This window comes from Alosa pseudoharengus, unplaced genomic scaffold (assembly GCF_046254945.1).
Source record: "Alosa pseudoharengus isolate Yale_2024_CS ecotype anadromous, Long Island Sound unplaced genomic scaffold, YU_APseudo_1.1 YU_APseudo_1.1_scf_12, whole genome shotgun sequence".
NCBI classification, from domain to species: domain Eukaryota; kingdom Metazoa; phylum Chordata; class Actinopteri; order Clupeiformes; family Clupeidae; genus Alosa; species Alosa pseudoharengus.
This window is the reverse complement of record NW_027468587.1, coordinates 33,194,648-33,218,084: the sequence shown is the minus strand read 5'-3', so window position 1 is coordinate 33,218,084 and position 23,437 is coordinate 33,194,648. Positions and strand designations below refer to the sequence as shown.

The 23,437-nt window shown below is 45.3% G+C and overlaps 1 protein-coding gene across 1 annotated transcript; it reads right to left on the bottom strand.

Annotated features, from left to right (window-relative positions):
- Window positions 1–909: 909 nt before the first annotated feature.
- nipal2 (NIPA like domain containing 2) lies at window positions 910–23,285 on the bottom strand. The gene is made up of 11 exons (XM_076280922.1): window positions 22,731–23,285; window positions 13,623–13,691; window positions 13,260–13,431; window positions 9,470–9,529; window positions 8,824–8,945; window positions 6,852–6,948; window positions 6,593–6,731; window positions 3,113–3,201; window positions 2,408–2,471; window positions 2,207–2,301; window positions 910–1,351 (listed from the first exon to the last, which is right to left on the bottom strand). Exons 1-11 carry the CDS (start codon window positions 22,824–22,826, stop codon window positions 1,245–1,247), a joined length of 1,110 nt encoding a protein of 369 aa, XP_076137037.1. The 5' UTR covers window positions 22,827–23,285; the 3' UTR covers window positions 910–1,244.
- Between the last annotated feature and the right edge of the window lie 152 nt (window positions 23,286–23,437).

The window sequence follows — 23,437 nt, the reverse complement described above, 5'->3', positions numbered from 1 at the left end:
GTTGATGAGTTGGCTTGGAAAAGTGATTAATTTCTCTTTCCTTCTTGCTTTGGCCATCGTTCTCACAGTACTCAGAAACCAAGCTAATGAGTGATAGCAGTTTTGTTGTGGCCAATATTTTTTATCTTGCATAAAAACTATATATTTTTATTTATCAGTGCTGGTTTCAGAAAGTCAGTGACACTTCAAGAGATTAGTAACTGACTCGAGACATTGATTGCTATTGGTATGACTGATGATCTCCAAGATGAGATCACTTGATCATGACACGGTTCTTTCTTTGAGCCTCAGCTCTGACCATCTCTAATCCCCATACGGTCAGCAGCTTCGGCTTCTGTGTGTGGTCCTTTAACTGTTGTCATCTGGTTGTTTGATGGCTTACGTGATGCCAGGTTGCTGTTGCCATGCCATCTCAGAGTCCACACAGGCGCCCCGGTATGAGACTTATGCATGTGTTTGTCACTGTTTGTTTAGTTGCCATGTGATGCTGTCGTTGATGTCAGCTCCATTAATGAGCTCTGAAGGGATACTTGATGCGTGTGTGTCCTGCCATCGCTGGTGGCGCTGGTGGAAAACGGAATTTCCTCGCCGGGAGCAGGAGTGATTCAACGCTCCTTTCATGAAGACGAGGAGCGGCGTGTTGGACTGAGAACGTCACCACTGTGGTTAAGGTCACGGCTTTCATGTCCTGATCTCACTGTAAATTTCACTAGTTTGGAGCCTTCCAAGAATGGCACAACTTGGCATCAGGTCCACCTCAACTTCAGTAATATAAACACCTCAAAGACAAAATGTGAATTTAATTTTCTGTGTAAATATGATGCATGTGAATAATTTCTCCACTAGGTGGCACTAGTTAGTTAACTTTTGGAGACATCCACCAGGGAGACATCCACCAGCAACACATCATGGCATAATATTGTTTATTAAATTTCAGTAGAGAAGTTAATATCGCCTTGACAACAAAATAATATTATTTTCTCATGAATATTTCCCTTTTTCATTGCTTGCAGAGCTCTGAGAGTGAAGTTATTGTGTTAAAGGCAAACACCTTTCTTCAGTCAGTGTCTTAGGGTTGAGCAGCACGCACACATCACTTTCAAGTCAGCGTACTCTATCAGGGCTAGTCCTGACCCATCCTCCATCTTGCTGTCTTTACACACTCTCTCTTCTTTCAGTCATTACACATTGTCTTTCTCTCTCTCTGTACAGTATAGCCATGCTGTAGCCCCAGTGGTACCACTCTAGGACTCATCAGTGTGCACTCCTCTGTTGCACATCAGCTTGGACGCCAGGGATCCGTATGAGCTGCTCTTGGTCTCTGGCTGGACTTTCTCAGTGCACCTCTTCCCTACCGAGAGAGAGAGACGGAGAGGAGTCAGTCATCACAAGGCCAGCGGCACACGGTAGTTGACATCAGAACACCTCTGGCCTGGGTCTCCCCAAGCCCATTACAGCATCAGCAGCTGTGTAGAGTGGCGCTGGCGCCATGGTAACAGACATATTGTGTGGCCTTAACTAAGTAGTGTAGTGTAGTGTAATGTAACTGAGGGCAAATTCCATTGGGGAAACAGACCAGGGAAAACAATCCGCCATCAGGGAGATGAGTATGAATGTCTTGAAAGCTTTCTTACGCTTTTCATTCAGTAGTGAGGTTAACACAAGTGTTCTAGGTAATATAGCATTGCCTGGGAATTTGATAAAAAAAAAAAAAAGGGGAATACAAGAACATTGCTAAAGGAATCTCCTAATTCTTTGCAATAATAACCACAGAGTATTAAAGAAGAATGAAATAAAGAATAGAATAGAATAAAGACTACTGCTGCAGAACCATATATAGCCTACATATATCATCGGAGGACATTTCTTCTCATTGGAAATAATGCACTTTGACCCACACACTGATATTAAAATGGTCAGTATAATAATAAGAATGTAATCACAGAGAACATGTTTTCCCAGAGTTCACAAGTCAGAGCCCATCCTATTAGATATTCTCTGAGTGTACTTAACTTCACCAAAGATGCATCTTATGATAAACACAAGGAATTGGCTGGGTGGTGTAGTTGCCATGGTAATGAGAGCAACTGACTGAGTCTGTCATTAAGTAGATTTATAATTATACAACTAAAGTGCCAGCAGCACAACACAAAAACAACATTTTTGTACAGTTTATAAAATCCTGAAACATTTTATAATGACTCACCTGGGATTTGACCCATACTAATGAACACACGGTCAGTCTTGATTTTAGGTCTGGTTCGAGCAATCAGGAACACTCCAATGAAAGAAAGTAGACATCTGAGAAAAGAAAAGAAATATAGAAAAGTAAGAGACAAAATGGTTACACAACAGCAGTAGGCTACGGTAACCCCCAGTATCACCATGCGTTGCATTCCATACATACCCAAGAACAAACATGAGGATGTTGACTGGAGACAAGCCAAAGAATTCTTGATAGAATAAGATACCTGCAAATAGCAAGGCCAGATCAGAGCACTGGTGAGAGAGGTGTGTCATACAGGTCAGCTTCACTTATCCCCTCTATATGCCTCTGCACACATCCACACACACACACATCTCAATACTCCTTCAGTTATGTGCTGCTGCAGATGTCTACACACAGCTTACATTTAAATGTATTCATTTAGCAAACATTTTTATCCCAAGCGACTTACAGCAAGAGAATCATATTCAAGCTGCAGTGCAGAGGAGACCTCAGCTAGGAATTACCACTGCGTCTGTCAATACTATTATTAGAGGATAAGAGTGCAGACATTATAAGTACTAGCCAGAGTGTGATAGGAGGAGAAGTACTGTAGAGGAAGGTAGAGGAGGGAAGAAAGGGAGGAAAGAAAATACCTGTTATATGCTGCTTCACGTTTCTAAACTTGGTCTATATGATGTGGCATGTTTCTGAACACTATTTATACTTCTAAATGTTTCCAAGGGTCAAGGGTTTTTCCACATAAACCCTCTGCAGGACTGGGGGCCATAGCCCTCTGCCTATCTTAAGGTCTCATTTCATGACACGTTTTGGCAACAGGAAAAAAGGAAGCATGACCAGGAGGAGTAACTAGAAACATCAACGAAGAACTAAGAAAAAGGGTACCTGCAACTATTGCACTGGCCGTGAAGAAAACATAGTTGATTGGCACGACTTCTGTGGCATCAAACATTTTCATGGCTTGATTGAGAAACCTGTGAGGCGAAAGTGGTAAAGCTACATGTAATTACAGCCACATTACATTACATTACATTACATTACATTTGGCTGACGCATTTTTAACCAAAGCGACTAACAACATGGTAAACAGTTTAAGTTTTAGAGCAATTCTCAACAATATTAGGACAATTTAAAAAACATAAGAATAAGTACAGTAAGAATAAGTGCATCAGTGAGTGCTGTTTTTAACAGTTACGTGTCCGTTTAAGACGGCTGGTGAGTGCTACGATCAGCAAGACTTGTTGTAAGTGTTGCTATGAGAGGAGATGTTCTCTAAAGAGCTGGGTCTTCAGGAGTTTTTTGAAAATGGAGAGGGATGTCCCTGCCCTTGTAGGAACTGGCAGTGTGTTCCACCAACGAGGAACAACAGATGAGAAAAGTTTGGATTGGCCTGAGCGTACCGGAGGTAGAGCTAGACGTCGTTCGTCTGAGGAGCGCAGCGGTCTGGAGGAAGCGTATGTCTGTATGAAGGCATTCAAGTAGGTGGGAGCAGAACCGGAGACTACTTTGTAGGCAAGCGTTAGAGCCTTGAATTTGATGCGGGCCGCCATAGGTAGCCAATGTAGCTGGATGAGTAGCGGGGTAACATGTGCCCTCTTGGGTTGGTTGTAGACCAGGCACGCCGCCGCGTTCTGGATCATCTGAAGTGGTTTCACTGTGCAGGCTGGGAGACCTGTCAGGAGGGCGTTGCAGTAGTCGAGTCGTGAGATGACTATTGCCTGAACCAGAAGTTGGGTGGCATCTTGAGTTAAGTAAGTCCTGATTTTCCGTATATTGTAGAGTGCGAAACGGCATGACCGGGCGACTGAGGCAACATGATCTGAGAAGTTTAGTTGGTTGTCGAGAACAACTCCTAGATTTCTTGCAGTCCTGGTAGGTGAAACAGACAGGGAGTCAAATTTGATGTTGATGTCGTGGTGTATGGTAGGTTTAGCTGGGAGGACCAGCAGTTCAGTCTTTGAGAGGTTCAGCTGGAGGTGGTGTGCCTTCATCCATGTAGCTATGTCTGAGAGGCAATCCGAGATCCGTGCTGAAACCAAGGGGTCATCAGGTGGAAAGGACAGATAGAGCTGTGTGTCGTCTGCATAGCAGTGGTATGAGAAGCCATGCGAATGGATAATCTGTCCCAAGGAGGTGGTGTAGATAGCAAAGAGAAGGGGGCCCAGTACTGAGCCCTGGGGGACCCCTGTGGTGAGATGGTGAGGTGCAGATAGCTGACCAAGCCATGATACGTTAAACGAGCGTCCTGTGAGGTAGGATTCAAACCAGGAGAGAGCAGAACCGGAGATTCCCATGTTAGCGAGTATAGAGAGAAGGATGCGGTGATTAACCGTGTCAAAGGCAGCCGATAAGTCAAGCAGAATGAGTACTGATGACCGAGCGGTCGCCCTGGCTTCTTTTAAGGCTTCTGTTACAGACAGCAGAGCCGTTTCGGTAGAGTGGCCGCTTTTGAACCCAGACTGATTTGGATCCAGAAGGTTGTTCTGTGAAAGGAAGTCAGAGACCTGTTTGGAGACTGCTCGTTCAATGCCTTTGGATAGGAAAGGCAGGAGTGAGACAGGGCGGTAGTTCTCGACTTGAGCAGGGTTGAGAGAAGCTTTCTTAAGGAACGGTGTTACCCGGGCGATTTTGAACGCTGTTGGAAATGTGCCGGAGGTTAGCGAGGCATTGATCACGTGTGTGATAGCTGGTGCGATGGTCGGGCTGATGGACTGAAGTAGGCTCGTAGGTATAGGGTCCAGCGAGCATGTGGTAGAACGGCTGCATGTCAGGAGTCTAGATACTTCATTCTCGGAGAGAGGCGTGAATGCTGAAAAAGATGATCTAGCAGTCCCTAGAGGTTGTAGGAGTGCGGTATCTGAGTCAGATGCGTTGAGTGGGCATGTAGAGAATTGACTGCTGATTGCCGCCACTTTGTTTGTAAAAAATGCTTTCGAGTGTCTGTAGCGCTGTTGATTTTGTCATTGTAGAAAGCCGTCTTAGCAGCAGTGATGCTGGCTGAGAAGGAGGTCAGGAGTGTCTGGTAGTTTTTGAGGTCATCAGTTAGTTTGGATTTGTGCCATTTCCTCTCCGCGGCTCTGAGTTTGGTGCGCTGCGATCGGAGGGTATCATTTAGCCATGGATGAGAGTGTTTGGATCGAGCTGGCCTTGTGGTAAGAGGGCACAGCTCGTCTAGACACGAGCTCAGTGTGGAGCAGAGCGAGTCTGTGGCCTCATTAACCTCCAAAGAGGAGAAGGTGTTGAGTGGAGGTAGACCGGAGGCAACCACAGAGGAAAAGTGCGTTGGAGACAGGTTCCGGATGTTGCGGCGGAACGTGACCATCGGCTGAGGAGCCGGAGGCTGTTCTGTCAGGCTGACGTTGAACTGGATGAAGAAGTGGTCAGAAAGATGGAGAGGCGTCACCGTGAGGGTGTCTGTGCTGCAGTTCCGAGTGAAGATCAAGTCAAGCTCTTTGCCAGCTTTGTGTGTCGGTGGGCTTTGAACCAGTTTGAGGTCAAAGGAGTGGATCAGGGCCAAAAAGTCCGCTGAGCCTGGGGCATCTAAGTGGATGTTGATATCGCCGAGAACAAGAAGCGGACAGTCATGCTCAGGGATGGAGGACAGCAGAGTGTCAAGTTCGTCCAAAAAGTCGCCTAGTTGGCCTGGAGGGCGGTAGATGACCAGCACGTAGAGTTTTGCTGGGGTGATCATATAATTTCCCAAAAGATAACACAGTTAGCTAGAGTACCTAACCTTTCACCTGTTCACTACTGTGCTGAGGTAATCCAACATCATTACACAGCTGAACTGTAGACTCAGTTATTAAGACCGTGTATTGACCCACCTGCTGGACTGGTGTTGGATATGGATCAGCGAGTGTAGTGGGTAACAATTTGTCACTGTACGATTTTAGATGATCAAACTCTGCCTCTGTTCTCTCTGGTGTAATGCTTGCCCAGAGCAAGAGACATTATCTTTACTGATCGCTCATTAATGACTTAATGCCTGTTCCCAGGAAGATGGTAGACATCCCAGGAGCTGAGTTGTTTTAGTATTTCAGCCAGAAGATGCTCAAAGAAGTCCACAGTTCCTGGACACCGAGCGGTGATTGGCTACAGTGTTTGGCTATGGTGATTGGCTCTGGTGTTTAGCTACGGTGTTTGGCTATGGTGATTGGCTCTGGTGTTTAGCTACGGTGTTTGGCTATGGTGATTGGCTCTGGTGTTTGGCTATGGTGTTTGGCTATGGCAATTGGCTATGGTGTTTGGCTATGGTGATTGGCTATGATGATTGCTATGGTGATTGGCTATGGTGATTGGCTATGGTGATTGCTATGGTGATTGGCTATGGTGATTGGCTATGGTGATTGCTATGGCGCGACTCACTTGATCTGGAAAGCACAGGAGGCCACCATGAGGATGAACATGACGTAGAAGATGGGGTAGGTGAACTGGAGATGGTTCCCCTGAATGGACTCTGTGATCATGCCAGACACGGCTTTGACTGAGATGACCGTTACAGATGCTGTAACCACACACACACACACACACACACACACACACAGATGCAGTGAGGGAGATGATTTGGGTTTGTGATGATCAACTGAGGGCATCCTCAGAGTTGTGTGTAAACGTTGGTCCTTACCGAGCAGGGCGACGAGCAACATGATGACCACAATGTGCTTCATTTTCCTGCACTTGTAGAGGTACAGCAGGATGCAGAACGCAATCACCTCCACAAACTGACAAAGAGAGACCGAGTGCGATTAACGTCACACAAATACCACACAACAAATGCTCCACTGTACATGCAGTTTAATGAAATTAATGGAGTGGAGTCTCTGGAGCACAAGAGTGGAAATAGTCTCTGAAGCACAAGACATGATGTCCCACTGATCAGCATGTATGTCTCTTGATCTTGGTTTATGTGAGTGAGGATAGGAGCAGGCTTCACTCAATTTGTCTATTTCTAAACTTTAAGAGTGCTGGCCTGGATAGTTATACATACAAGAAAAATAGGAGAGAGGCCGCACTATGCATACATACTCTTTTATTTGCACATACGCGTTTACGCGTGTGCCTTCTTCAGCACTGAAGAAGGCACACGCCGAAACGCGTATGTGCAAATAAAAGAGTATGTATGCATAGTGCGGCCTCTCTCCTATTTTTCTTGGTTTATGTGACAATTGTGCTGAAAGGCAACCCCTTCCCTTAACATTACACTCCTATGAACTATGAACACAATGAAATACAGAGATACACCAGGCAACTGACTCTGTGTAGGGTCTGTGTAGAAAGAGGGACAGGGACTCCTCCTAGTACTGCTGCTGTAGGCGTTGATTGTCTAATCAGTGGTGTAGCAGTACTCAGCGTGGTGGTCTAATTGAAACAAATTACCCTGGCGGACGAGAGCAAGACGAATGAAATGTTGGAGAGCTGGCATTATTAATGAGCCTGGCCTCCGGTCGCCAGGCGAGTTCATCAGCAATCAGAACTGGGGGAATTTGGCGGTGACGCGCACAGCAGGGGAGAGCTATCTCTCCGGAACGTTCTTCTGAGCTGAGCCGCATCGAGGATGCAAGGGCATGCCGTCATTAAATACCTCCACACGTTCCGTTCTTCACCTCTCCAGTTTAAGTGGGGTTTTTTTTATTATTGATGTGCTTTCAGCGTAGGGCCCTCAGTCTTCTGATGCCACAAATCCACACACTGAGGCCACACACAGAAGAGGTGTTTCATTTGCGCTGCCATTAGTTTCAGTGGCCTACGTTTCACACCTCCAGGTATGATCACACCTGCTGGAGGAGGTCTTGGGAGACTTTCACACGATGGTAATTTCACACTCAGCTCGACTTAGCTGCTCAACTCGATCTCAGAAGCAGGGTGAGTAACATCGTGATGCTACGGGCGTGACACAGAAGGTGGGGATTTAACGTGCTCCTCACTCTGGTGGTAGGATTTGGGAAGAGGAGTATGCTAACAAAACACCGAGATCATGGTTTCACCACTCAGGGAGTACACTTAGTAATGAAAATGTATATCTGTTCAGACTGCCTATACAGTCTATAATGACAATGTAAAATGTTTTGCATCTGACTGTAAAAATAATTATGGACAGCGTAGCCTATGCTCAGTCAAAAGTACAGCCACCAGAAGGAACTAAAAATGGATTTGGATTCAACCAAATATGGTTAGTTCTAGATTATTTTTTGTTTTATTTATTGCACACAACAGACACATTTTGCCAATATGGCCGTCCAAGTTTGACTTAATTTCTTTAGAATATCACGGCACAATGATGCATTGCTGTCCATCAAAGTGAATAAATAATTACTAATCTGAGGCAGAATTAAAGAGCCATGAGCGACCAGTAGGGCTACACAGGGCTGCAGTGGCACAGTGTCAGCTCCAGGGGCAACCGGTGGCTCAGGCTCTCTCCCCGTCCCTCAGGCCCTCTAGAACACTGAATGAGGGAAACCTTTTCATTACTGACTTGAATATAAATGTTTTGTCATTCTCTCCACAGTGATAATGAGAGCTGTAATGCTGCTCCCACGTGTGTGTCTGCTGCAGAAGGACATCCATCCATACCATCCAGTCATTGGTCACACACTCACAATGTAGGTGAGGAACTCCCAGCTCATCAGGCTCCTCTCCACCATGTTTGCAGTGACATGAGGGGCGAAGTGGGGGGCGAAGGTCACCAGGAGGTACGTCCCAGTGATTGCAAGAGCTCCCCCTGCAGTCAACACAAAGAGCGTGCCATTAGCCAGACGGGAGTTCATTTGTTTTTATTGGACAATAAAAGCCAACTCTAACGCAGACACAAGTATGTTAAAATGTTATTTCCTTTGTGGTTTATGGTTGCCAGAAGCATGAAAGAGATTTATTGTTTATTGAATGAGGTCATCCTTGCTGTCTTCTAAATGACTAATGACTAAAGTGTAGAAATATCATTACCAACAATTTCTTTAGAACAAGAATGTCTTTTGAGGTCATTATTGTATGAGTGTTATTGACTTTGACATGAAAACAACATTTATTCAATGACCTGAACACAGCCTTCCAGTAAGCTTCATCAGAGCTCCCCCCCCCCCCCTCTCTCTCTCTCTCTCTCTCTCTCTTTCTCTCTCTCTCTCTCTCAGTCTCCCATCCACAATAAAAAATAATAACATGGCTTTTGAGGTAAGACCAGGTAGAAACTGTGTAACCTTAGAGAAAGCAATAACACAACTCGGGCATGCCGCTCCAACATGATCTTACCGAGCAGGTCGGAGGCACGCAGACTCTCTTTGAGGAAAACCACGGAGATAATGGCACTGGCTGTGAAGGGGCAGAAAGAGGGGAGGAGAGAAGAGGCATGGATGAGACACTCCACTGGAGCCAGGCCAAATAACACCAGCCATCACCACCAGGGAGCCATGTAATATCTGTTACACTTGGCAGGCTCAAGTGAGAGGCAGAGCTGCTTTTCTAATGGGAAAATGGATTGTGGTTCAGGAGGTGACAGTTTCCATTTCATCCAACCGCACCGCTTTTGGCAACAAACCCACTCGAATGGGGGGGAATCTGTTAAGTAAAAACGCAGTGAATGGGAGGGCATTTGTCACTGCCATATGGGATATAGGGTTTTTATATGTCAAAACAGGTTCCAAACTGTTTTTTTTTTTAAATATCATATAACTGAACAAACAATGGACTTTACTCAAAAGTAATTTTAAAAACTTCTTGAGATATGAGAGGCATACTGGGACTTCTGTGTGCACACTGTGCTGATCTATGAGGGATGCTGGGAGGCTACACAAAATGTGCACAGTAGGGGACAGAATGCTCATTTTAAAAATCAAACCAAACGAGATACAATCTCTCCAAAGCACCCTCAAACGAGACCTGTGAGAGCTGTTAGTGCCATAAAAGAGCTGCTCGAACTGTTGACATAAACAGTCTCGATCAAATCAACTTCATATTTAAAAAAAAAACTTCCTATTCACATTAACTGGGATTGGTCACAGTAGGGGAGGGGGGCGATGAAGTGGATTAAAACCACCAGGAGACATGAGGGGGTAGTGTACAGAGGAAATGAGATAGTCCACACACAAACAACTGTCAACTGTTAACAACTGGAGCACACTCTCCACACACATAACAACCTGCACGACCACATGCCAGGGCAGACTGGTGACACAGTTCATCTCAGTGGCTACAAAAGACAGCAGGAGCAGAGCACACAGTCTGGGTGAGGGGCTCACCATGGCTTAAAGACTGGCAAAGCTGATGAGACACTTGTTGGAGTGAACACGCAGGGGAAAGCCGTGACAGTGCACTGTTCCACAGCCACCATTCGCATGTAGCCGCCAGTAATGATCATCAGTGCATTAGGACCAGTTACGCTAGGACAAACTCGTCATTAATTATCTACCCGCCTCGTTTGGCACACAGGCACAAAACAACGATGTTTCTCGCTTTTCTTTTTTCCAACCCCCTCGGAACAAGGAGGTTCGGAGAGGGTAACCATGGCAACGTCACTTGCAGTATGGCGGTGGGAAGGTTGTTAATAGCGGGGTCACTGGAGCGACAGGAGGGTCAGAAGGGACTTCAGCCAGCGCGAGCGCTAACACGCTACATCCATCAGCCAAGGCCACTCCATGTGGCTCTCTAGCCTGTCACTCTCATGGGTTATGTGTGTTGGAGAGACAGTACATATGGCTGTGTGGGGATCACACAAACCAGACCAACCATTCTTGTAGTGCCTGGTAATGTCAGCTCAGCTCACTCACAACACACAAGCTGTTGTTCTATTTATTGTTTTGCAACCCCTTACATTTCAGTGTCTTTTGGTTCTCTGTTTTTTTTATTTCCATTAAGGCTCACGTGGACGCATTCATCAATGAGGAAAATGAGCAGTGAGCAGATAACGGATCGCAGTGTGACAGACAGACACCAGTCACGTGCTGTGAACGCTTCATAGTGTCTGTTCAGCCAACACTCAGCTCTGTTCCAGGTGACACCAGACAGTCGACACTGAACAGAGTTAAAGTCACACAACAACACAAACTCTGAGTCAAGTCTGTGGCCCCCCTTATATAAAACTGGCTTTCTTTTCTGTGCAGTCTTTTGTCTCCAGCTGAATGCAGTGGCCTTTCGGATGTAAGCAAAATGGCTGACGTCTTATCTTTGCTTCGCCTACACGGAGCCATGTCATGCCATGACTATGCTGGAGACACAATGCAAAGGCAGTCAGTAAGCACAGCGTTCAATTACTAACGGGCAAGTGGAAACAAGGAAAAAACACACACACACTCACTCACTCTCACACACACATACCACACACACACTCACACACACACACACACACACAGACACAGAAACACACACACACAGACACAGAAACACACAGACACACGCACGCACACACACACACACACACACACACACACACACAGTGAGCTGATGAGTCTCGCCTCCACCCTTTGTGTGAGAGATGCGAGTAATTGCTCCCTGTACGCGGCTCGGAGCTGTCGGCTGCGGAGCAACGCAGGCGCAGCAGCAGACAGCTCCATGACAAGAATATGATTAGGCCTTAATGTGCCCTCATCTATCACCAGCAGGCCTGCCTGCCATCGGGGGGGATCCAACCCCACCAGGGCCAACGCAGCAGGCGATGGGAGAAGGCTGGAAGTTTGATGGTGGTGGCGGCGGCAGGGGAGGGTGTCGCACTCTCTCTCTTGCTGAATGGCTTTCTGGTTTCAGCAGGATAAGAGCAGCTGTTCTTTGCTCCAGAGTCTCCCAGGGTGCTACTCTGTCAGCGCAAAGTGTGTGTGTGTGTGTGTGTGTGTGTGTGTGTGTGTGTGTGTGTGTGTGTGTGTATGCGTGTGATGTCAACCCCTCTTCTGCTCACTCTCGCTCAGAGCTTCCTCTATGTTGCATCAGTCCCTCATTCATGAAGGGAGACAGCTCTGGTCTTTAAGAAGAGCCGCTGCAGGGTGCTGGGACACACACACACACACACACCCAACTCAGCTGGGTGTCAGTCACAGCAGGATCCAGGAGCACTTTCACACATCTCTTAAGCACACAATACAAGACGCAGATCTTTAAGCAGTGCTGCCGGGTAATCCCAGCATGATGTTCTTGATGTTCTGATTGATTTAAGTTTGTTGATTTAAACCTTGTTGCCAAATATCAGTGCCAAACAACGTCGGTCAGTAACACTGCATTGCTCAAAAAACTGCCCTATGTATACTCAGCTTTAGACAGTGTGTGAATACAGAAAGGATCTGGCTTGGGTTTGGGTTGGGTCCAGTGGATCCGGCAACTCCACATCAGATCAGGGCCAGACTCATCACAGACTCAGCTTCTCTCGAGATCAATTTAATTCTTTACCACCAACTATTAGGCAAAACAGCATCTGAGAATGAGCTTGACTCAAACATTACAACATTAGCCTAGCAGGCTAAACTCTCTCGCGCCATTAATTAGCCTTCACCACAAATGGCTTTCTGGTGACTAATGGTTTAATTCCCCAGCGTTGATGACTTTAAAAGCACATCTGTGCTGACTTTATCGGTGCGCGCGCTCGCTCGCTCGCTCGCTGTGGATGGCAAGCCGCCAGAGGCACCAGGCCCAGCTGAGGTCTAATAATAGGCCTCATTAACACAGGTGAGGTCTAATAATAGGCCTCATTAACACAGGTGACTCAGCAATGTCACTGCCAACAGGAGTCACAGGTGACGTGCAAACCTGCAGCAGTATTTAACCTGCCATCACTCGGTTGGCCCAGAACACCTGCTGGTTAAGATGGGACGGAGCTGGGCTGGAATTCTGCTGTGCCATTGGTTGGAAACAACCTCATCCACAATCCTTATTGGTTGAGGTATTAACACAGGATGTCCAAGCATGACAGTGGTGAAAGTGGGGGGAATGGGATAGGGTCAAATTGAATCTCTGCTGTGTGATTGGCTACTCATAACATTAGGCAGATCTTCGATTGGTCAGTGTCTATCCAGGCATTGAGGATTAGCCAGAGGCGTGGCGGTGAGGGAGCGCTGTTTACCTATAACAGAGACGCAGCCCAGGGGTGCGATGAGAGAGGCCGGGGCGAAGCCATAGGCTGCAAAGTTGCCCAGCTCCCCCAGGCCCATGAGGGAGATGCCCAGCCACCACAGCGCACTCTTATAGTAGGGCTGACTGGAGCCCCGCTGGGACTGCCGCACATGGGTGTACTTCTGCAAACACAAACAAACACACAATCCCAAATGAAATGCCATGGTTGTATACAGGAATCATACTTATCCATCAATCAATAATCACACATACATCAATAATCATACATACTACCATTAACATCACTAGTGATGTGAAATATATACCGTTGAAAAAGAATGGAATACCAAGACACTGGCATTGCAAATCATACCTGGATATTTAAAGATATGCTGATCAGAAAGTTTCCACATATTGCAATGATGATTCCTTGGGTGTACGTCTATAAAGGAGAAGCACAGTGAGTACAAGGAGAGGCAGTGATTAGTCAACTGAAGACACTCCAGACGCTCCATCTCTCCCATCTCTCTCTCTACTCCCTCATTATCTCCTATGAGAGTGCAACCCAGAGCAGCAGCCGAGCTACTGTTGCTCATATGCTGTCTGTCAGCCTGAGCAGGTCCCTGAGGAAGTGGCACAGAGAGATGCAAGCTGTCAGTTCTGACAGAGGGCTCCATGTTTGTCATCAGGACAGGGCTGCCATTAGCTCTTGGGAAGGTTTTGTAGCATGTTGGGTGATTCAACACAACATCCTGCACTTATAACTTATACATCTCATGTGGTTCACACACACACACACACACATACAAAGTATGCATACATATACATACACACAACTAAAATAAATGCATGCACATGCCTACACACACATTTGAATGACTCATTCATTCACCACACTGATACCACATGTAATACAGCCTGGTAACACGGCACGTGAGAGAGATACACCAACATTAACAGCAGCATTAGCACGGTTCTATTGCTACTGCCAGCTTAGCGCCCCAGGAAACGTGGAGGAACTATCAAGAGGTTTCCAGCAGCCATAATTGCAACATAATTGATGAAGCGTAAATGAGATAATTTCAGAAACCAGCTGTTTCAAAGCGCTTCTAGACTCCCGATCCCCCTCACCCCACCCCTACCCTAACCTCCTGCCTGCAGCAAATCCAATTTGGGCAATTCATAGGCAAGATGGGTGGGTGAATTCATACATGGGAATGAAAGAAGCTATGAGGGAACGGATATGTGGAGGAATTACGGATACGGGGGGAGCGGTGAAGTGAGTCATCTGGAGAGAGGAAGCAGCTGCCCGACTCATCCCAGAACCTCCCATTAAAGCAAACAGGAGAATCAACAAACTCCCACCGTAATCAGAGCCCTGGTTCTAGCTCCCACCGTAACCAGATCACTGGTTCTAACTCCCACCGTAACCAGAGCCCTGGTTCTAACTTCCACCGTACCCAGATCCCTGGTTCTAACTCCCACCATAACCGGAGCCCTGGTTCTAACTCCCACCGTAACCAGAGCCCTGGTTCTAACTGGCGGCCTGGCACCTGCTCACCATTACCTTCTCTACTGGGACATGTTCTCCACTTAGGGCTGGGTGACATGACATCAAATCAATATCACAATTATATTTTTTACACTCCCTAGACAGTCATCTGATCAGGAGGAGTAAATAGCAAAAATAACAGAAACTGTGTTACAGTATAATCTGCTCAGACCCAGGCTTGTTGGCTTAGCTTTGCGTCATTCATGCCACCAGCTTTAAGTGAACTCAGACTAGTGTTAGTAAGACAGGACGGAGGCATGAAACTGAACACAAAGTAGTGTTTTTTTTAAGGGGACAGTTCATGAATGTACGCATTGAGAAAAGTATTCTAAATGTTGGTTTCAGTACATTTTTGGTTAATTGCCCAGCCATACTCTGCATTAAATGTCACTTGTCAGCATGCAGACATGCATAAAAATATGGCGGAAATTGGCAGCATGTTGTGGAGTGCCAAACAGAGTTCCCTCAAAATAGACTAGGAGAGTGTACCGAGTGAAACATATCATCTAAGAATACACACACCATGGCAAACAGCAGTGTCATAGTGATGCATTTGTGTTTATTCTTAGATTATTCAGTCCCTGTGATCTTGTGATTTCATAAATTCATGTACACTAAAGGATTCCCTGCATTTTGTAATTTGCAAAATCATAGTTTTTCTGCATTATTTGTAGTGGATTTTATTAACCTCGAAATCACCACAATTTCACAGTTTTGGATAAACATGCTGTCACTACATGCTTTCTATTTATCGCTTCTTAGATGCTTATTGCTTGCCCACTGCCAAACATAAACAGCACAGCAGTAATTACTTATCAGTCGATAGCACACAGAGCACATGCTGCTAGTCCAAGCAGCACATTTGAGTATGTCTACACGACACATACACATACACATGTCCAAAATACACCTTGTGTACAATGCACACAGTTTCACACAAACAGAAACCCCAACTATCCAAGACTGCAGTTGTTTATAGTCTACAACAGTGGTCCCCAAACTTTTTCTTCCGAGGGCCAGCTCACTATGCCTGGCTCTAAGAGAGGGCCAGAGACTCGGAGTATATCAGTAACCTTAAATAGCTTAGTGCTGTGAACAACAACAGTCTACCTTAGTTGAATATTCCATTACATTTAATCATAGACTACTGCAATTTAATACCATTGTTAGCTGTGTTTATATTGCCATCATGCCATGTAAAATGTAGCTCAAATGAAATAATACTAATAAAAAAGACTTTAGCATTCCCAAAAGTATTAGCAGGGAGTCCCAAAAGTATATTTTATCTAAAATGTGTGAACTCTGAACTCTGTGTCTTTGCATACACAGCTGAAGTTGTGAACAAGCAATATCCTACAAATAATTTAATAATCAAACTATGAGAGTTTTATGTGCTGGCAAAAACATCTGAAATGACCACCATTCTAACTTTCACTCACCTGATGAGAACTTTGTGAAGTGTGAATTTGGACGAGTGAATAAAAAATAGAAATAATTATCCCAGGAAGTCCAGAAATATGACTTGAATAGAAGTTAGTTAGTTAGTTATTAACAATTAATTGATAAACTTTTAGAATACTTTGAGCATTGATGCAGTCAGTCAGCATAGGCCTCTTTACATTGTTTGCAGGTAAGCCTACATTTCATTCCGTTTTCAATGGTAAACGCGAAACGGCGCCAAAACAACCACCAGTGGACAAAAACAGTATTACACGTGTACTGTTAAGACTCGCCATAGAGAATGAATGGGGGAAATTACGGAGGTAGTTTGGCGATGTCATACTCTTGTGCGGGCCAGATGCTATATACCACAGATATGTTTTGGGGGGGCACCCAAAATAAGGTGGCGGGCCGTATCTGGCCCGCGGGCCGTAGTTTGGGGACCACTGGTCTACAACATGGGTTCCCAAAGTGGGGGTCGGGACCCCCCGGGGGGTCGCGGGACGCCGAGGGGTGGGTCGCGAAATGATTTCCATAAATTCACTTGACCGCACTTTAAAGACAGATTTTAATTCCAAGACGCTTGCTGAGTTCTGGATTTCAGTCGAGAGGGAATATCCACAGCTATTCAAGGCCGCGATGGACGTACTGACACCGTTTGGCTCCACATACCTGTGCGAAAAGACTTTCTCTGCACTGACATATATTAAAAACAAATACAGATCGCGTCTAAATGTGGAGGATGATCTCCGTGTGGCCGTCTCCACAATTAAACCAAGAATGGACTTGCTGTGTTCCGCGCATAGCGCGCATCCATCTCATTAGATGAGATTAACGCTGAAACATAGTTGCCAAAATGTAAATTTACGCAGCAACAATGTACATATGTTTACAACAGTTTGTGCATATTACCCTGAATGAGATATTCTTCTGTTAAAATGGAAATTAAAGTAATGTTTCAAAGTTAAATTTGCACGACAGCAATAATGTGCACTCATGTTACATGGATATTATTTTTTGACTAAGGTATTCTGCTTTTATCATATAGTAAATTTCTATATGTAAAATAATAACAGGCTGCTCTGTTCTTTTGTGTTGTCGTTAAGCCCGTGTTTGGATAAGCCTAGTGCGTGTGGCCGGTGCGCACATTTTATTTTATTTTTTGAGTCACATCCAGGGATAGTGGGGGTCGCCAGTCTCTGGCACGGTTATCTTGGGGGTCGCGGGTTGAAAAGTTTGGGAACCCCTGGTCTACAAGAGAGAGAATTGACATTAAGCACTGATTATAGTACAAACTGCCACACAAATACACCATGATATACACACACATCCTTAGCATATCCTATTACAATATGTGTCAAGTAAGTCCCATCACTAAAAGACTGTATACTGTATGTTATCACAGCACATGAGAGCGACACAAATTCAAGACAACAGGCATTGCCCATTGGCACACAAAAATGACTGTGATGTTTACACATCTCATCATGGCCATTTAAGACCATATCTCTCAGGGAATGGGCAAATGGCACCTAGCAAACCATAAAAGTCTATTTATGCCACACTTATGGTTCATGTGGACCTTTTGGTTTCAAGGAAGCATTTGTCACACTTCCCACGGGCAGTGCAGAGCCCTTTTAAATGTGCCAAAGCATCGCTTTGATGCTTTTCTCCACCATAATGGCAGAATAAACAATCGCCCTCCCAACAAGATGAGCGTTACAGCTGGAGTAAAGCAAACAAAGAGCCAAGCCTGACGACCTGCCATTTCAGTAATCAATTCAGAGCGAAGCACGGACAAATGACACCATACGCCGCGCATCAAATCCAATCTACTGCACAGCGCCTCTGATGCCGTCACGGGTCAATGCACAGCCAATCTCAAAATCTGACTGAGGATATAAAGGGCATCATGTGTCTTTTGGCCAAGTCTTCATTCTATGGACACGGAACAGGTGGAACGACCCGCCCCTGCAGTAAACACAACAAATGGATGGCTGTGACAGGAGTCACCTGGGAGCCATCGGCCTTCTAAGTGAAACAATCCCAGAAGTCCCTGGGCCCTGGAGAGCGAGCAGCCTGCCATAGATACTTATAATGGCAATAGATGGTGATGCTGTGACCTTACTGGGTGAGGTGAAGAGAGAAAACACATTATAAATAGGTAGAGCAAGGGAGAGGAAATTATAGAGAGAGAGAGAGAAAGAGTCTCTATGCCTATCGCTCAGTGAGATTGTGTTGTTGTTGTTGTGTGTGTGTGTGTACTCATGTGTGTGTATATAATCCAATATGCGTGGGGTTATACATGCACCGCATGGCATACCACACATCACCCAAGAGCACAAAATCAACGCACTCTGTCTGCTACACACAAATGAGCTGCTACAGTGAAGTCAGCCCAGGCCAAATCGCTGACCTGAGGGTCAAAACATTTACTCAACTCACAGGGCAGACTTCTACTCATTTGTTTACTGCTGTTTACCACTTGCTAAACTCCTAAACACCTAAACAAGCGGCAGTAACTTCTCCTGTCCATCCAGGTACAAACTCAGCTGTAAAAGCCTTGGCATTGTTTCTAGGCTCTGGGACTGGAGCTGAAATAAACTGCCATCATGTCTCTTCAAACAGAGCCAGTCTTCTGGACAGGTTTCTGTGCTGCTGTTGGCAGCGGACAGGACTAGCTTTCCTGTTCCAGGAAGAGGGTGTGCAGAAAACAGGATCACAGACTGGGAGTGGCCACTCCACACTGGCCCACTTGGCAAACATTACCCTGCTAGATAAGCACTCAGAGGAGCAACCGGATGGACCAGTGTGATACTATAACCAGAGAGGGTTGAAGTGGAAGGAACTAATCAAGGATATTTGCTATAACAGAGTTATTGAAATATGAAGTATGAAAGTTTTTATCCAAAGAAACTAGAAATCATATCCAGGATGTTGGTGTTGTTAGCAACGTACTGCTCTAACAGATGAGCTACAGGATCATATTCAATTTGATGCTCAGTCAGTAAGGTTTATCTCAAGGAAACATTTTGCAAGTTCGAACAAGCCATAGCACTATCACAGAATGAATGGTGTCTTAACACAGATCTCACAGAAATGCTGTACTGAGCTCATTTATAGTAAGCTTTAAGAAAAAATGGTGCCCTCTCTTTGATTGCAAACCTGACACCGAAGCATAATAATGTCCATCATTCATTGCTTGTGGTCGCCACATCTGTATGAAATGTAAATCACGTTCAAATGCATCCCTTTTCACCAGTGGACTAATCCTGTAACACATTGCTTCAGTGCAAATGGCCTCTTCTGGCTCCAAATAAGCAGCAATTGAGTAACATCCTAAACAAAATACATCCACCATATGCTTGTTGCAGGAAATAAAAGGGTCTCTGTTAGTCCAAACAAACAGCAATGGGCGTTACATAATGCTGGTGGGCTCCACTCTCTCACAACAGTGACAGTGTTGTCTTGAAATGCCATATGCCATCATATCTGTTAGCACAGCCCTTATCTCTTTCCAAAAGCACTGATTAGCCATGTGAGAGGCATGTGTATTTTGTATTGTATTATGATTTGGTATTTTGCTATTATTCATATGTAATCATTTGTAAAGCACTTTGGGTCAACCCTGTTGCGTAAAATGTGCTACATAAATAAATTGACTTGTTTTGACATATTGGAACATTTGCTGTGTGTTGTGTTTTAGCTCAGCCAGCTTGCTAATGTTGCTGTGTGTGTGTGCTGTGAAAGCGCAACAGGTTGATATTATAATGTGTGAATCAGACACAAGGATACCTCCATGCTGAGAGGTGTCTTCAGCTGTGGTTCCCAGGAAGCACCTGTAAAAAGGCTGTGTGCTTGGCGCACACGCACACACACAGTCAGAACAAGCTAGATATGAGCACTCGACTGTCCTCTGAAACGAAAACAAAGGCAGGAGAGGAGGGAAAAAAAACAAAAAACAGCAAACGCTGGTGAAAAAGAAGACATTTCGATCACTCCTGAACTAGAGTGGTTCTCTTGGCAGGTGAGCGTCTGTTGCTCCTTATAGCTCTGGAGGACAACAGAAATAAATCAGGTGCAAATGTGATCAGATTATCCATGAAGCTTGAGCACCAGGTCAAACAGTCAAACTGGCCATTAATCTCCGCTCTTTCTTTGGTTTACTAAACAGACCTTCAGTGACCTTGATACCTCTGTGAAGATTTATTTCAAAGGTAACTAGATTTTTGCATCGTTCTCTGCATGAAACAAGAGAGACTGAAAAAACAGGGGAGACTGTTACTACATACCCCGGCACACTTTTCCCCATACCAATGATATACTAATGATGTCCAACATTCATATATAATGCCATTCTCCTTGTCAACATACAATGTTCTTTTTTTCCATCAACTGACAGTAAAGACTTAAAGTTAAGTTCACTTCACTGACCACAATATCAGTAACGAGCAATGATGCCATGACCAGAATCCCCCTACCCACCCCTCCTCCCTTGCCATGCCTAGTCGTCCCAGCTATGACTTCACCTCCGCTGCTGTGGATGAGTCACCCTCATGCCCTGCCTTGCTGCCTGACTCTGAGCTAACGTTACATACATACGGCACGCCGGACGTTGTCCACGCGGGCGCAGACAGTGAGAGACAGATGCCGCAGAAGGGGCTGAGGCGGAGGCAGAGGTAGCGAGACCGCGGCTCTTTCGCCAGTGCCCAGCAGAGACGCAGCGCAGGGTGCCGGACAGACAGGCTGGCCCTTTGTGCTGGGTGGACAAAGACGATTTGTGCTCCGGGGTGGGGCGATTTGCGCCCAGGGGCGGCTAAGGTCTGACGAAATATGGGGGGGTGTATGGAGCGGTCTGGTGAGAGCTGAGAGGCTGTTTAAGAGGGACAGTGATGCCATTCTTTCTCCTGCCCAGCCCCCCGACCCTTACAGTGGGAGGCCCCGTGGGTCAGTTCTCTTGTGTTATTGTTTGTACATGAGAAGCAAAATGTGCCTCAAGAAATTGTGCAGACACAAAGATCAGGACAAATCTGTGACTGTGTTTGTGTGTGTGTGTGTGTGTGTGTGTGTGTGTGTGTGTGTGTTTGTGTGTGTGTGTGTGTGTATGTGAGTATGAGAGAGAGAGAGAGAGAGAGAGAGAGAGAGAGAGGAAGATAGCAACTGAGAAAATTAATGTATGTGTCTTTGTGTGATTGTCAGTTTGTCTACAATAAGGGAGACTACAACACACAGCCAATCACATCTGAAGATGTTCCAACAGCAATAACCACAGCCAATCACATCTCAAGATGTCCCAACAGCAATAACTCTCCCCAGAAAAGAAATGCTGGTGGTTTTGTTTGTTTATGAATCAGCTGATAAAATGCCACTCAGCATGCATAGTACTACAGCGAGACTCATCTACAAGCTCCAGACTGAAAAATGTAAATGCAACACGTGGGCAGAATTCACAAGTACCACAGCGGCTGTTTGTAGGCAACACTGTGCACACTGCACAGTGCTTGTGGCAACGCCAGAGAGAAGGACAGCTCCATCGTAGTGCCACTAGGAGTGAGCAAACGTCACCCCCCCCCCCCCTCACTCTACTACTAAGCGCTACACAACAGGGCTACATTATGTTCCTGAATCCCAGGTTCACAGGCATATCTACTGAATATACATCACATGCAGAGCCACTTTTATCCACTGCCACTTACTCAGTGAGTACGTACTGAGACACTTCAGTCAGAGCTGCCAATGAATCAGAGATTTCTGGTGATCAAACAGATGTTCAGAGCAGCACAAAAAAAACTCTAAGCACTTGACTTCTGATGTCAGTCTGGGATAAAGGATAACTGCAGGAATGCAAGGGGAACAGTTGAATTGAAAAGTAGAACATTGTTTCTCTATGGTTGGACAGTCTTGCAGGATGAATGGATACAAATAAATGATAGATGTGCAAGGCTTGAAACGGAAGTGAATATATACTCTCAGTGGAATGACTGGGTGCTATTACACTGGCATCAGTTAATGCGGTTAAACCAGACAGCTGAAGCTTGCGGTTTACATGAAAACCAATGAGGGTTTATTATGATTATGGCTAATGTTGTCAACACTGTTAACATTATTTCTGAAGTAGAAGAATATCAATTACAAGGTAGGCTAAACTCACTGTCAAAACCGACACCTTTTAAGATAATATTAGCCTATATGACACAAACTTATATTCATATTTCCAAGTGGACATGCATGAATTATTAACCAATGCAATTATCTGTCAGTCATCCATCAATTCATGACTGCACAGAATTGTCGCTTTATAATTCACTTGTTTCACTTTTGCATTTATTTGACTACATAAGTTACCTTTGCTGCATATTGCCTAATTACATTAATTCAATAAATAGACTTGTCTTAAAAATGTAGATCAGGCTATCTGCATAATAAATGCTAAAATTAAGTTAGCACTCATTCTGTTCACAATGTTATATGCAAGGTGTTCTTCTTTACCCCGTAAGCATTCTCCCGTATTGCCCGTAGCGGTTCCGTTTGTGAGATATTGTCGAGTGTGTTCTGCGAAAACAATCCATCTGTCGAATTCGCCATTTTCCCTTCCAATTATGTGGCACTTTCTTTTCAGTCAAGGAGATGACTTTGCTGAAATCTACAATACATTCTCCCTGGGTAAGTTTGAAACCAACTTTTCAACTTCCAGACATCTTCAGTTGCCCAAGGGAGTCTAGGCTAGAAGTGCTCTCCCTTCCACAAGTGCGGCCAGTTGCCGAGGTCAAGGCTAGTGGGCGTGTACAGGTTAGTCACTGCCCGGATGCGAGCGAGGTGTGGTGGTGAGTTGTGATGATAGGGAGGAGGAGGTGCCAGGTCACCGTGGTTTAGCCTGGGCGTCTGGAGGTCAGGTCTCTCGTGTCGCTTCGCTTCATCTGCCCTCGTCAGCTCATCCAAATGTACATGTTCCGTCTATGCATTTAGGTCTCCGGCTGAAATTGATTGTCTCTACCAGGAGTGGAGTAGCATACAGTAGCCATCGTGGTGGTGGTTAACTGTCCTGTTGAGCTTGTCTTACCAGTTTGAATGAAAACCATTAACTGATGTGAAAATGTCTATAGTAAACACAATGAGGAAGTTTTGCATTGTTAAGCTGCCAAGTTATTGAGCTGGGCTGTTTTATTCCTTATCGCCACTGCGCTCAAGGAAGGGCC

What these genes read in the sequence shown, in the direction of transcription:
- nipal2 (XM_076280922.1), bottom strand. Translation starts at nt 22,826, where the DNA reads ATGGCGAATTCGACAGATGGATTGTTTTCGCAGAACACACTCGACAAT. An exon ending in GGGCTGCGTCTCTGTTATAG is followed by an intron (nt 9,530 to 13,259) that starts GTAAACAGCGCT and finishes GCCCCTTCACAG; the next exon opens with CCAGTGCCATTATCTCCGTG. An exon ending in TAGTATGGGTCAAATCCCAG is followed by an intron (nt 1,352 to 2,206) that starts GTGAGTCATTAT and finishes CTCTCTCGGTAG; the next exon opens with GGAAGAGGTGCACTGAGAAA.